General features: G+C 32.8%; 1 protein-coding gene across 2 annotated transcripts in view; it reads right to left on the bottom strand.

Moving 5' to 3' along the window:
• The window catches only part of LOC110288784 (vomeronasal type-2 receptor 116-like), a 9,671-nt gene extending 8,374 nt beyond the window's left edge, over positions 1 to 1,297 (bottom strand). For both annotated transcript variants that reach the window (XM_021155037.1, XM_021155038.1), the window contains exon 1: positions 1,101 to 1,297. In XM_021155037.1, coding sequence (XP_021010696.1) covers positions 1,101 to 1,297 — 197 coding nt within the window. The remainder of the gene's footprint in view (positions 1 to 1,100) is intronic.
• Positions 1,298 to 11,176: the final 9,879 nt, after the last annotated feature.

Genomic DNA, 11,176 nt, shown 5'->3' with positions numbered 1-11,176 from the left:
TGTAGCTGTCTTCAGACACTCCAGAAGAGGGAGTCCGATCTTGTTGCAGATGGTTGTGAGCCACCATGTGGTTGCTGGGATTTGAACTCTGGACCTTCAGAAGAGCAGTCGGGTGCTCTTACCCACTGAGCCATCTCTCCAGCCCACATTTAATGTTTTTAAGAATGCAGAAATAAATTTAAATCTTGAATGAGTATAGTAGATGCAAATATACAGTAATAATGAGAAATAAAATTTTGAAATCTGTAAATGACAGTCTTGATAATGGAAAATTCTGTACCATAGTAATCCTCTCTCAAATTTTTATCAAGTATCACAGACAATGTATTCTAGCACTCAAAAGTAGAAATAGCAAATCATAGCTTGTATGGGTATCTTTCCTTGTAACAAATTAACAAATTTTCTGTTGAAATAGGTAGATGCTTTATGAGCTTCTAATTGACAAATATGCATAAGTTTCTGATATTAATACAAAAATATATGGCAATGCTTTTGAAACAGTATGTTAAAGAAATGAAACAGAAATTTTGTCTTGTGAAAAAATAGATCTCTCATTTCTGACTTCAGCAGTACAATTCACAGACCACAAAATTTTGAAATTATTATAGATTATTTGAATAATATATTTTCTTAATAATGTAACTAAAAATAAGGTTAGATATCCAAATGGCTGATGTGTAAGAATTGGGCATCCATGCTGACAGGTGAAACATTAGCAGACCAGTAAAGACTATTATATTTTAGTCTCCATGAAATAAGTCAAAACTATGTTTGTTCCAAATTTTCTACTGTAAATCCCAAGGAAAACAATAAGTTGGTAATTGTCAAATTATGGGAGTCTCTCTAATAGGAAGGTCAATACCATGGTTCATTCATTCAGCATTTACCTATAAATTGTAACTCAAAAATGAAAAACAATAAGTTACACATAAAACAACCAGAATTGAAACAATTACTACCATAGAAACATAAAATTAATTTTGGTTATCTCCTAGCAAGGGAGAGCCAGAAGACACATGGTAACATGGTCTACATCCCAGCATCTCTATAATTCCTTGCCCCATGTTAAAGTAAAATATGTAAATGAAGTGTGCACTTACTGCTTGTCCAGATTCCAACTGAAATAATCATTCTTCACATAACCATGCTTTGTGGAAATAGGAAAGAAACAATAAGTTTCTTTATCTCCTAGTTTATTTTCAGTGTCTTTTATTCTCCAAAAGCATCTGGGGTCACTCAAATGACAAAAGATAAAGGAAATCTTCAGAAACCAGAAGACAGAGTTCAAGAAGAACATCTTTTTCCTGTCAGCAAGATATCTGCCTGAGTAAAATGCAGCATATACATTCAGATAGACAGATTATCATGCATTAACATTTTGTGAAACCATCCAGGTGCCACTATTTATTACTATGCCTACTACTAAAGGAGAAGTGCAGCTCTCTTAGCAATATTTACTTTTTAGTTTCTTGTTTGCCTCTGGAGTATTCTTAAGCACTTTATGTCCTTAGGCTTGGCAACTGAGTTCTTATGTTCAGGTAAAAATAAGAGGTAATAACTGTTCCTGATTATTTTTTCCATGCATATCCCTTATGATTACATCCATATCAATAGACGTGAACATCAGGCACATTTCCTCTTGGGCAAATTTTCCAACAAGCCTAGTTCATCAATCCAGTTTTTTGATGATCATTTGAAACAGTTAATTTAGATTACATCAGATATTCCAAATGAGCTTTACTAGAAATTATATCAATGGCTTTAACTGAACTCAATTGAACTCAGTAATAAACAAATTAACTATATCATGCAATACCTGCATGTGTACCTAGCACTTGCAGTTATTAATTTCATGTGGTGTCTTATAGGGTGGTTTCCTCTTTCTTTAATTCATAACTATAAATTGAATTACTTTTCTGTTAGTGATAAATGGGATAATGAATAATTTAAAATTTCATTAACATAGTTTGTAAAAATGGATGTTGTAGGAAAGTTAAGGCTAGTAAATATTTTATTTTATTTTTTCTTAAGATAAGTCTAAACAACAACTTGAGTGCACAGAATATCATTTTTAATTAACCTCAATTTTTATTAACCTTAGTTGTTAACTGACTAAGAATTTGAGTCTAGAATATTAGGAAAAGGTATAACATTTGAAATGTAAATAAAGAAAATATCTAATTAAAAAAAGGGAAAAAAAGTGCCGGGCATGGTGGTGCATGCCTTTAATTCCAGCACTTGGGAGGCAGAGGCAGGTGGATTTCTGAGTCTGAGGCCAACCTGGTCTACAGAGTGATTTCCAGGACAGCCAGGGCAATACAGAGAAACCCTGTCTCAAACAAACAAACAAACAAACAAACAAACAAACAAACAAACAAAAGGGGAAAAAAGTATTCCAGAGATATTTGCATAATGATTTATCATCACAATGCACACAAACCCTAGATTATATTCAGTTTGAATTACCATTTAAAGTTAGTTATAAATATTTTTATTTAGTCATCTTATGTAGTATTTCCCTTTATGGAAGATTTTGTGAGGGGTATATATAAGCAATAGGAACCAAAAAATACTCCTTAAAGGAGTGAAAAATCTCACTATAAAAGACAGCTAAAAAACTCAGTGTATATAGCTGGATATTTAAGCCACTGATCACTTTTTTTATTAGTATTAATTTTTAGAATATTTTTCTAAATATATGTTTTCCCATTCATTAACTTTTGATTTTTGTTTTTCCATAGTTGCTATATTATGTTGCATAGGCCTGACTGTCATATCTTTAAAAACTTAATATTTCTTTTAGTTCTTTGATAGTCATCACTTATGCACTTTTTGATTATAATAATATTTATCCCTAATTATTTCTATTCTTACATTTATTATGCAGAGAACCTTGTGTCCATTATTTTTTATATCCATGAAGTCTACTATTTGATGGAAAAATTGTTTAGGATAAGTGATCATTCAATGAAAGACAGTCACCATATCTGGGTGAGGATTGTATTAAAAATTACAAAATCTGCCTTTCTTTTCTAGGGACAAAAATTTCCATTCATTAATACAAATTATAGAATTGTGTATGCAGCTCTCATCATCACATTTAGATGTGGTGTTTCTTAGATTTGCAAGGCTTTGTGTTTCCTAGTAAATTCCCTAGGATTTTATACCTGCCTTGGTGTGTCAAAGAGTATGTTTTTTTTTTCTAGGCATCTACCACCTCTGTAACTTACATTAAGCCTGCTCAGATTTCTGCAGTAATTCCCATGCCCTGAAGAACATGGATTAACTATGATAACCTTGGACTAGAATATTGTGTAGTTTTTAATTATCACCACTTCAGTTCAGTCATTTCTGTCTATTAATTATCATATAGAACTAAATAGAAACTTATAAGACATTGTTGAGATCTCTCTTGGATTATGCAGTTAATTAAAGAAATCTGGGGTCCTATACCCCCTGTCCACGTATGTTGCAATATTTCAGCTTAGTCTTCATGGAGGACCCTCATCAACTGGAGCAGGGGCTATCCATGGTTGTCTCCCTGTGGTTCCAGGTCCCTAAAGTGTCTGTGTTTTCTGGCCTTAGTTGGAGAGGACATGTCTAGTCCTGCAGACACAGGACTGCATATTCCAGGATGGGATGATACCCAGTATGGTGAGCCTCCTCTTCTCAGAGGAAAATATTTCTTAGGGTTTTACTTTTGTGAGAAGATACTGTGACAAAAGAAACTCTTTTATGGACAACATTTAATTGGGGTTGGATTACACATTAAGAAGTTCATCAAGGTAGGAGTATAAGAGTATCCAGATGGTGCAGGGGAGCAGAGATTTTCACAGGCAAACAGGAAAAGACTGCACAGCAATTTTCAATACCATGGCCACATTGACAGTCTTCATATAACAAGACTATAAGTGTTTTGTCTGTCCATATGAAGTTTGCCCTGTGATTTCTGTCTGTACCTTGGAATTAACTCTGTGCTATAGATCTCCACAACATAATCCCACACAGAGAGAGCTTGTCTTTCAGTACCACTGACATACCTAAGATTAAAGACTCACAAGTTTCTAGCCTGACACAGCAAGACAAGCTAACATCAGAGATAACCAGATGGTGAGAGGCAAGAGAAAGAACATAAACAATAGAAACCAAGGCTACTTTGCATCAACAGAATCCAGTTCTCACACAAAGCAAGCCCTGAATCCACAAGGCACCTGAAAAATAAGATTGTAAAATTTTCTTTTATTGTTGGGTTTTTGTGAGGTTTACGTATCAGAGTAATTGTGGCTTTATAGAATGAAATAGATATGGTTTCTTCTATTTATATTTTCTGGACTATTTGGAGTTGTATTGGTAGTAACTCTTTGTTGAAGGTCTGGTAGAATACTGTTCTAAAGCCATCTGACAGTGGGCTATTTCCTGCTTTCTACTCCTTTTGTGTGTGTTTCCTTATTTTTTTTTCTAGAGCTCTCAGATGTTTTGTTCAGTAGTTAGTGTAGGATCTCTCCAACTTTTTTATGGAATAGTTTGAGGAATATTGGTGTCTGTGAAGGTCTGGTAGAATTCTGCCCTAAATCAATCTTGTCCTGTGCTGTTTTTGGTTAGGAGATTTTTAATGATTTCCTCTATGTCCTTGTTAATTATGTACATGTTTAGACAGTTTTCTGGTGTTGATTTAACTTTGGTATGTTGTATCTGTTTAGAAAACCATCATTTTTTTTTCTAAAATTTCCAGTTTTATTGAGTATAGACATTTGTAGTAGGATCTGATGCATTTTTGCTGTTTCTCTTGTTATGTTAATTTTTCATTCCTGATTTTGTTAATTTTGATACTTCCTCTGAGAAATTTAGTAAGTTTGGCTAGGGGTTTATCTATCTTGTTGATCCTCTAGGGAAAGATCTCTCCAGTTTCTGTACCAGGGCACTAAGGGCTATAAATATTCATCTTAGCACTGCATTTATTTTGTTGCATAAATGTGGGTATGAATTCAATATATTTATGAATTTACAGAAAATCTTTTATTACTTTCTTTATTTCTTCCTTGACCAAGTAATCATTGAGTAGAAAGTTGTTCAGTTTACAAGTGTATGTGGGCTTTCTGTTGTTTTTTTTTCTTTCTTTTTTTTTTTTTCTGTTATTGAACAGCAGTCTTAGCCCATAATGATCTGATAGGATTCTTATGATTATTTCAATCTTCTTGTATTGGTGATGGGTAGTTTTGTGACAAACTATATGATCAACTTTGGAGAAGGTATGGTGTGGTGGTGAAAAGAAAGAATATCCTTTTGTTCTAGGATAAAATGTTCTATAGATATTTGGTAAAGCCATTTGTTTCATAACTTCTATTAGTTTCAATGTGACTCTGTTTCGTTTCTGTTTCAATGACCTGCATATTTTTGTGAGTGGAGTGTTGAAGTCTCTCCTTATAATTGTGTGGGTACCAGTGTGTTTTTGATCTTTAGTAATGCTTCTTATATGAATGTTGTTGCTATTGCATTTGAGGCATAAATGTTCAGAATTTACTCTGTTCTAGGTGGATTTTCATTTTTATTTATATGAAGTGTCCTTCCTTATCAGATTTCATAACTGTTTGTTGAAAGTATACTTTACTGGATATTAGTATGGCAGCACCAGCTTGTTTCATGGGAACATTTGATTGTAATTCCTTTTTCCATTCTTTTATTGTGAGGTAGCCTCTGTCTTTGTTATTGAGCTGTGTTTCTTTTATGTAGCAAAATGCTAGATGCTGTTTTTAATGCTACTTTTATTTTGGAAATAATAATACCACTTATAATTATACTACATAGAATACTATATTACAATACTAAAAATGATAATTATACAACATGTAATACTAATTATAATACATTTAAATATTACCTATTGTTCCTACTCCCATATAACTCTCCTTCTTTTTTCAATTTTCCAACCTCTTAATACAAATATTCCTGCATATATATTAATTTTAAATACAACATAAATAGTCTGTACAATACTATTTACATGATTTCAGGAAATACAATTTTATTATAAACTGATTATTCATTGGTGTGCTCTACTTGGGAAAGGCAACTTTTCCAACTCTCAATATTCTTTCATTGTCTGTTAGACTGATGCCAGCTTGTTGCCTGATTTGTCTTCGGTATTACACTTTGTTATTTCTAAAGTTTTGGTTCTTGAACAGTTTTAATTTAATCAGCCATTACTATGAGATTTTTATTTGTACTATTGCGAACTTTATGAGCTACATAGTCCCCATCATTTTTATGTATATATTACAATCTTTATAACTATTAATTTTTAATTTAACAGAGGAATTGACTTTTCCTTATGTATCAACTGGACAGGACAATAATAATGTAAATTTTTAGTATCTATGCTTTTCTATAATGCTTTGTGTCTTTTTTCTAGGCAAGTTTCTACAATGAACTGAGAGGAATAGGCCTATCTGTGTGTATAAGGACAAGTCTATCAAACCTAGATCAAAATGGTTTAGTAGATGTTAGTTGTAGTTACTTTTCTAATACAGGGAGTGGTGGAGTTTTATGTCCAAGGAAGCACTTAAAACCACTTGTAGGACAAACTTATTGCTGATAATTAGACCATAACATATATAGACATGGCTTCTTTTGTTTGTGTGTTTGTTTGTTTGTTTGTTTGTTTTCGAGACAGGGTTTCTCTGTGTAGCCCTGGCTGTCCTGGCACTCACTTTTGTAGACCAGGCTGCCCTCGAACTCAGAAATCCGAGTGCCTCTGGCTCCCAAGTGCTGGGATTAAAGGCGTGTGCCACCACGCCAGGCTGACATGGCTTCTTCTAAGTTCATGATTTTCATAATATACAAAATTATGAATGACAAAAGTCTTCTTCCATGATTTACCAAAACAAGTTATGTTATTGTAGAAAGGTTAATATTACAATAGAGTACATTCTTGTTTTTTTAATTATTATATACATCTTGAACATATAAGATAAATATTGATAGACATTATTAAAAATAGATAGCATAAGATTAATTATCACTGGTACCTAGGATTACATATTATGCAGCTTTCACATCTATATTTACAAATAAAACCTACAAAATGTATGTCTATTTTAGTTATGCTTTTCCAATTAATCAAGTTAGTGTACCTTGTGATAAATACAGAACAATTAAATCTGAGACTATGGCTCTTTCTATAGTAAACATGGATCAGTGTTTGACCTGTCTAGAGGATCAGTATAGCAACAGATATTAAGCACATTCTCTCAAAAATGCTGAGCCTTTCTTGCTTATGAGGACCCCTTGATCATGGAAATTACTGGCTTGGGTATGTGCTTATCTTCTCTTACAGCAGGTGTATGCTGTGTCTTCTTGAAATGCAGAGAAACTTCCATGGTCAAGGCCAATAAAGAAATGCTCATGCGGAGGTCTTCTGCATCTTGGCCTCCAGTGCAAGACTACGTCTTTGAGACTTTGCCTCAAAATGCTACATTATTTTATAAAGTCCACAGAAAATTTATTTTTATAAGTTCAGGAAACCACATTCTAAAATTTAAATCTTAATCAAATTTAATCAACTACATAGCTTTCCAAACACATATACATCATCAGAAAGCTGCTTTCTACCATTCAAATATTATATCAAAATTTGAAGTTTCTACCATAAAATAATGTAGAACACAATGTGAACAATAAATCATAATATATGACCCAGAATTCAATCTACTTGATCAAACTATTTAATCAGAGTCTTATATATCTCTAATGCTGGTTAGTTTCTTACTATTTAATTGCCTGGCATCTATAAATTATATGTTTGAATGAGAAATTATTTCATTTGATATCTATTTCAAGTATAATTTTTAAAATATCAGTATTTTCCAGAAGTAACATGGCTACATGTATAATGTAGACAAATACCAATACATAAGAAAACCTATTATAAAGAGATGCCAAAAATTTTTTAAAGATTAATTAAATAATTTTGTATGTGAGGTGATATAATAACACTTACAATGACTAGGACTACGGTATTTTAGATTAACAATTTGCTATCAGTTTAACTTGAAGATTGCTCATCTTTAATAAGTTTCAATATTTATATAGTAATGCTGTTGAAAACCTCATGGACAAGAATGTAAAAGGTCCATATCAATGTGCTGCTTTTTGTTGCTAAGTGGTCATAGTATTAAATGCTTTTCCAAATATTTAGGCTTTTCATCCAAGATATAAGCTTGACTCAAATACAGTCATAAACACGTATTTATATCTTATTTATACAATATACAACAATCAATTCTGAAATGTATGGTGGTTAAAAGTATGAAGACTAAAATACAGGGTAGACCAAATGAAATTAGACAGCTAAACATATCCCCTCGTCATCAAGGCTTGGGAAATATCATAGCATGTGAGGGAGAAGAAATTAAGAGCCAGTTACTGAGAAATTCGATGAAATGATATCTTTATAATATGAAAATGATCTTGAAATTCTAATAAATAAACAAAATATTTATAAGATCAAATAGAATAAACTCTATCATATATTCAGGGAACAATTTTGGATACCACACACACATACCTTACAAGTTTCAGGAAGTAGTGGATGCCTATGGGAAGAAAATTCATTCTTTTTTGAGGATACAGATTATGTTAGAATTTGTACTCTCTAGTAAAAGTCCCTAAACCTATGTAGAGTTTGGTGTCACAAAATGAACCTACTGAGTGAATAAAAATTTAAGCCAAGAATTTGGGTTTAGAATGTGATAAAATGTGACAAAAGTTGTATAGATGGGCAGAAAGATATTATTTGGTTGCATTCATTAATATAATAAATAATGAAAGGAAATCAATTAAAGACGATTTCCTGGCTATTATAGATATGCCATCTATTTTTTGAAGCTTAGTTCCTAGTATTAAATATATAAGACCATGAAACTTTCATAAAATTTTGTGCTAAATTGTTGAGGTAATATAGGAATATTTTATTATATTTTATTCATTTTATATTCCAATGACACTGTTGCTCCTCTCCTTGTTGACTAACCTTTACAAATTTCCTACTCCCATTTGCCCCTCTCTTCCCAGAGAAGGATAACATCTCCCTTTACTTACCAATCCATGCAGCATAACTGAATACATTCCCTAAAAGTGAACACCAACCAGGCAGTCCAGGTTGGGGAAAGGGAAGTTAAAACAGGGAACAGAAACTGAGACAAATGTGCTCAACTTCGTAGGGGATCCACATGAACACCAAGAATCACACTTGCTAAAATATGTAAGGGATCTAGGTATAATTCATACATATTCTCTGCTTAGTTCCAGATTAGTAGACTCTATTTCTTCTTGTGGTGGTCCTGATCCCTAAATCTTATTTATTACTATTCACCACTTTTCACCTTTCCAAGATCTGCCTGATGTTTTACTGTTGGTCTCTGCACCTGCCTCCAAACTGTGCAGTAAGGAACTTCTCAAGAACATCATTTGTAGTCTTCATTGTAGCCTCTCTCACACATAATGGGTCCTAGGTTGGGGTGGTCATTGATTGTCTGTTGCCTCAATGAGTGCTCCAACATTCACATCTTGCAAGAAAAATTTTGGTGTTGAAGATTTTATTCTATTCCTGCCTCTGAATGTCCTACTTGAGTATAGGATGTGGTTACTTCAGTTTCTCTATGACCTTCAGATAATAGCTCAGCTAGGGTCACAATCATTTAGTCCATATATCCACCACACTCAGTGCCAGGCCTGCAAATAGTCCACAGAGATGTCTCCACATCAATTTAATTCTAAACATCAGATAATATAGATAAGCTATTATTTGAAGTAAAAATAGAGATCTTACTTGAATGTTCATATGAAGTAAGCATAGATTTTTAAAGTGGACAAAATGAGCACTGGTAGGTAGAAATATAATATTTTTTTAAGAAAGTGTAAGTTCCAGAATTACTGTGTGGACTCAAAAATTGAATAATTTACAAAGCTCTAGGCATCAAATATACTATAAGCTTTATTCAGACATTCTCTTGGATAATATATGATTACAATGTTGATTATTCCATGGGTGCAGCACACCCATAATCTAAAATTTAATAAGAGGTTTCAAATATTTTACTAATTCGTGATTTAAGGAAGTCAACCCAAGTAATGAAATCATTGAATTCTTTAAAGGACATTGTGACAAAAATAACACCCAGTAAAATTCCAGGCATGGTGATATCCAGTTGGAGATGATATCTTTGGAAAATTGTTAGTCAATGTATGTCTATATTCCCCATCATAAGAAAGACTTATCAGTTTAGTTCTGTAAGTTTACAGAATACAATAATTTTAAGGATGTGATGTGGACTTAAGTTTCAAAATCTTTTCACATCATCTTTAGATTTGTTCAGTTACAAAACTCTGCTTGGATACATGCAATATACATATCTATTACCTCCAGATAGGGAACTCCCAAAAAAAAAAAAAAGAGTCCAATTCCAATTTTATGAATCAGAAAGTTCACAAAAGTTTTATTAATTTTTCTTACCAGAATATTAGTAAGCAATTACTTACAGGATCAGAAAACATTCATAGCATAATACCCCAGCATGAATAAAACCACACAAACCTGGGAATCTTAAATACATTGCACAACCTCCAGTGCACTAAAAAATTTAGAGAAAGTGTGTCCTATGCAAATGACTCTTGTCTAAATAGCTTCCAGGAAGATCTGTGTGGTTCTCCTTCTTTGAGAAAACCGGTATGGTCTTAGAATCTTCTTTGCATCTCTTCACTGAACAGCTTGTTTTCAGCGTCTTTATAAATTGTTATGTTTTCACACTGCCAAAAGCAATGAAGAATGGATTTAAAAATATATACATACATGACAGTTTCACTTGCATATTATATCTTCTGATAAGGGGCACAAAAATAGCTTCTCACCAACATATTTTTCTCTTCCTTACAGGACCATTCTTTAACTGCCTTTTGTGGAGTGAGTATTGGATAAAATGTGAAGACAGTTGGTCTTATCCATGATAATTGAGCCAAGATTGCACAGGTAGACATAACATGCCTGTTGTGAAGGTAGTATATTATGCAGTGTTATAGGCCAAGCAAGAGTTTTAGTGACAATTCACTATATCCTTTGTGTTTTTACTTCACTGACAATGTGAAATCAAGACAACATTCTAGATTTCAGTTTAATCCTCAG

The sequence above is a fragment of the Mus caroli genome, unplaced genomic scaffold (genome assembly GCF_900094665.2).
Source record: "Mus caroli unplaced genomic scaffold, CAROLI_EIJ_v1.1 scaffold_14794_1, whole genome shotgun sequence".
NCBI classification, from domain to species: domain Eukaryota; kingdom Metazoa; phylum Chordata; class Mammalia; order Rodentia; family Muridae; genus Mus; species Mus caroli.
The sequence above is the reverse complement of the archived record's forward strand: the minus strand, read 5'-3'. Positions and strand labels throughout refer to the sequence as shown.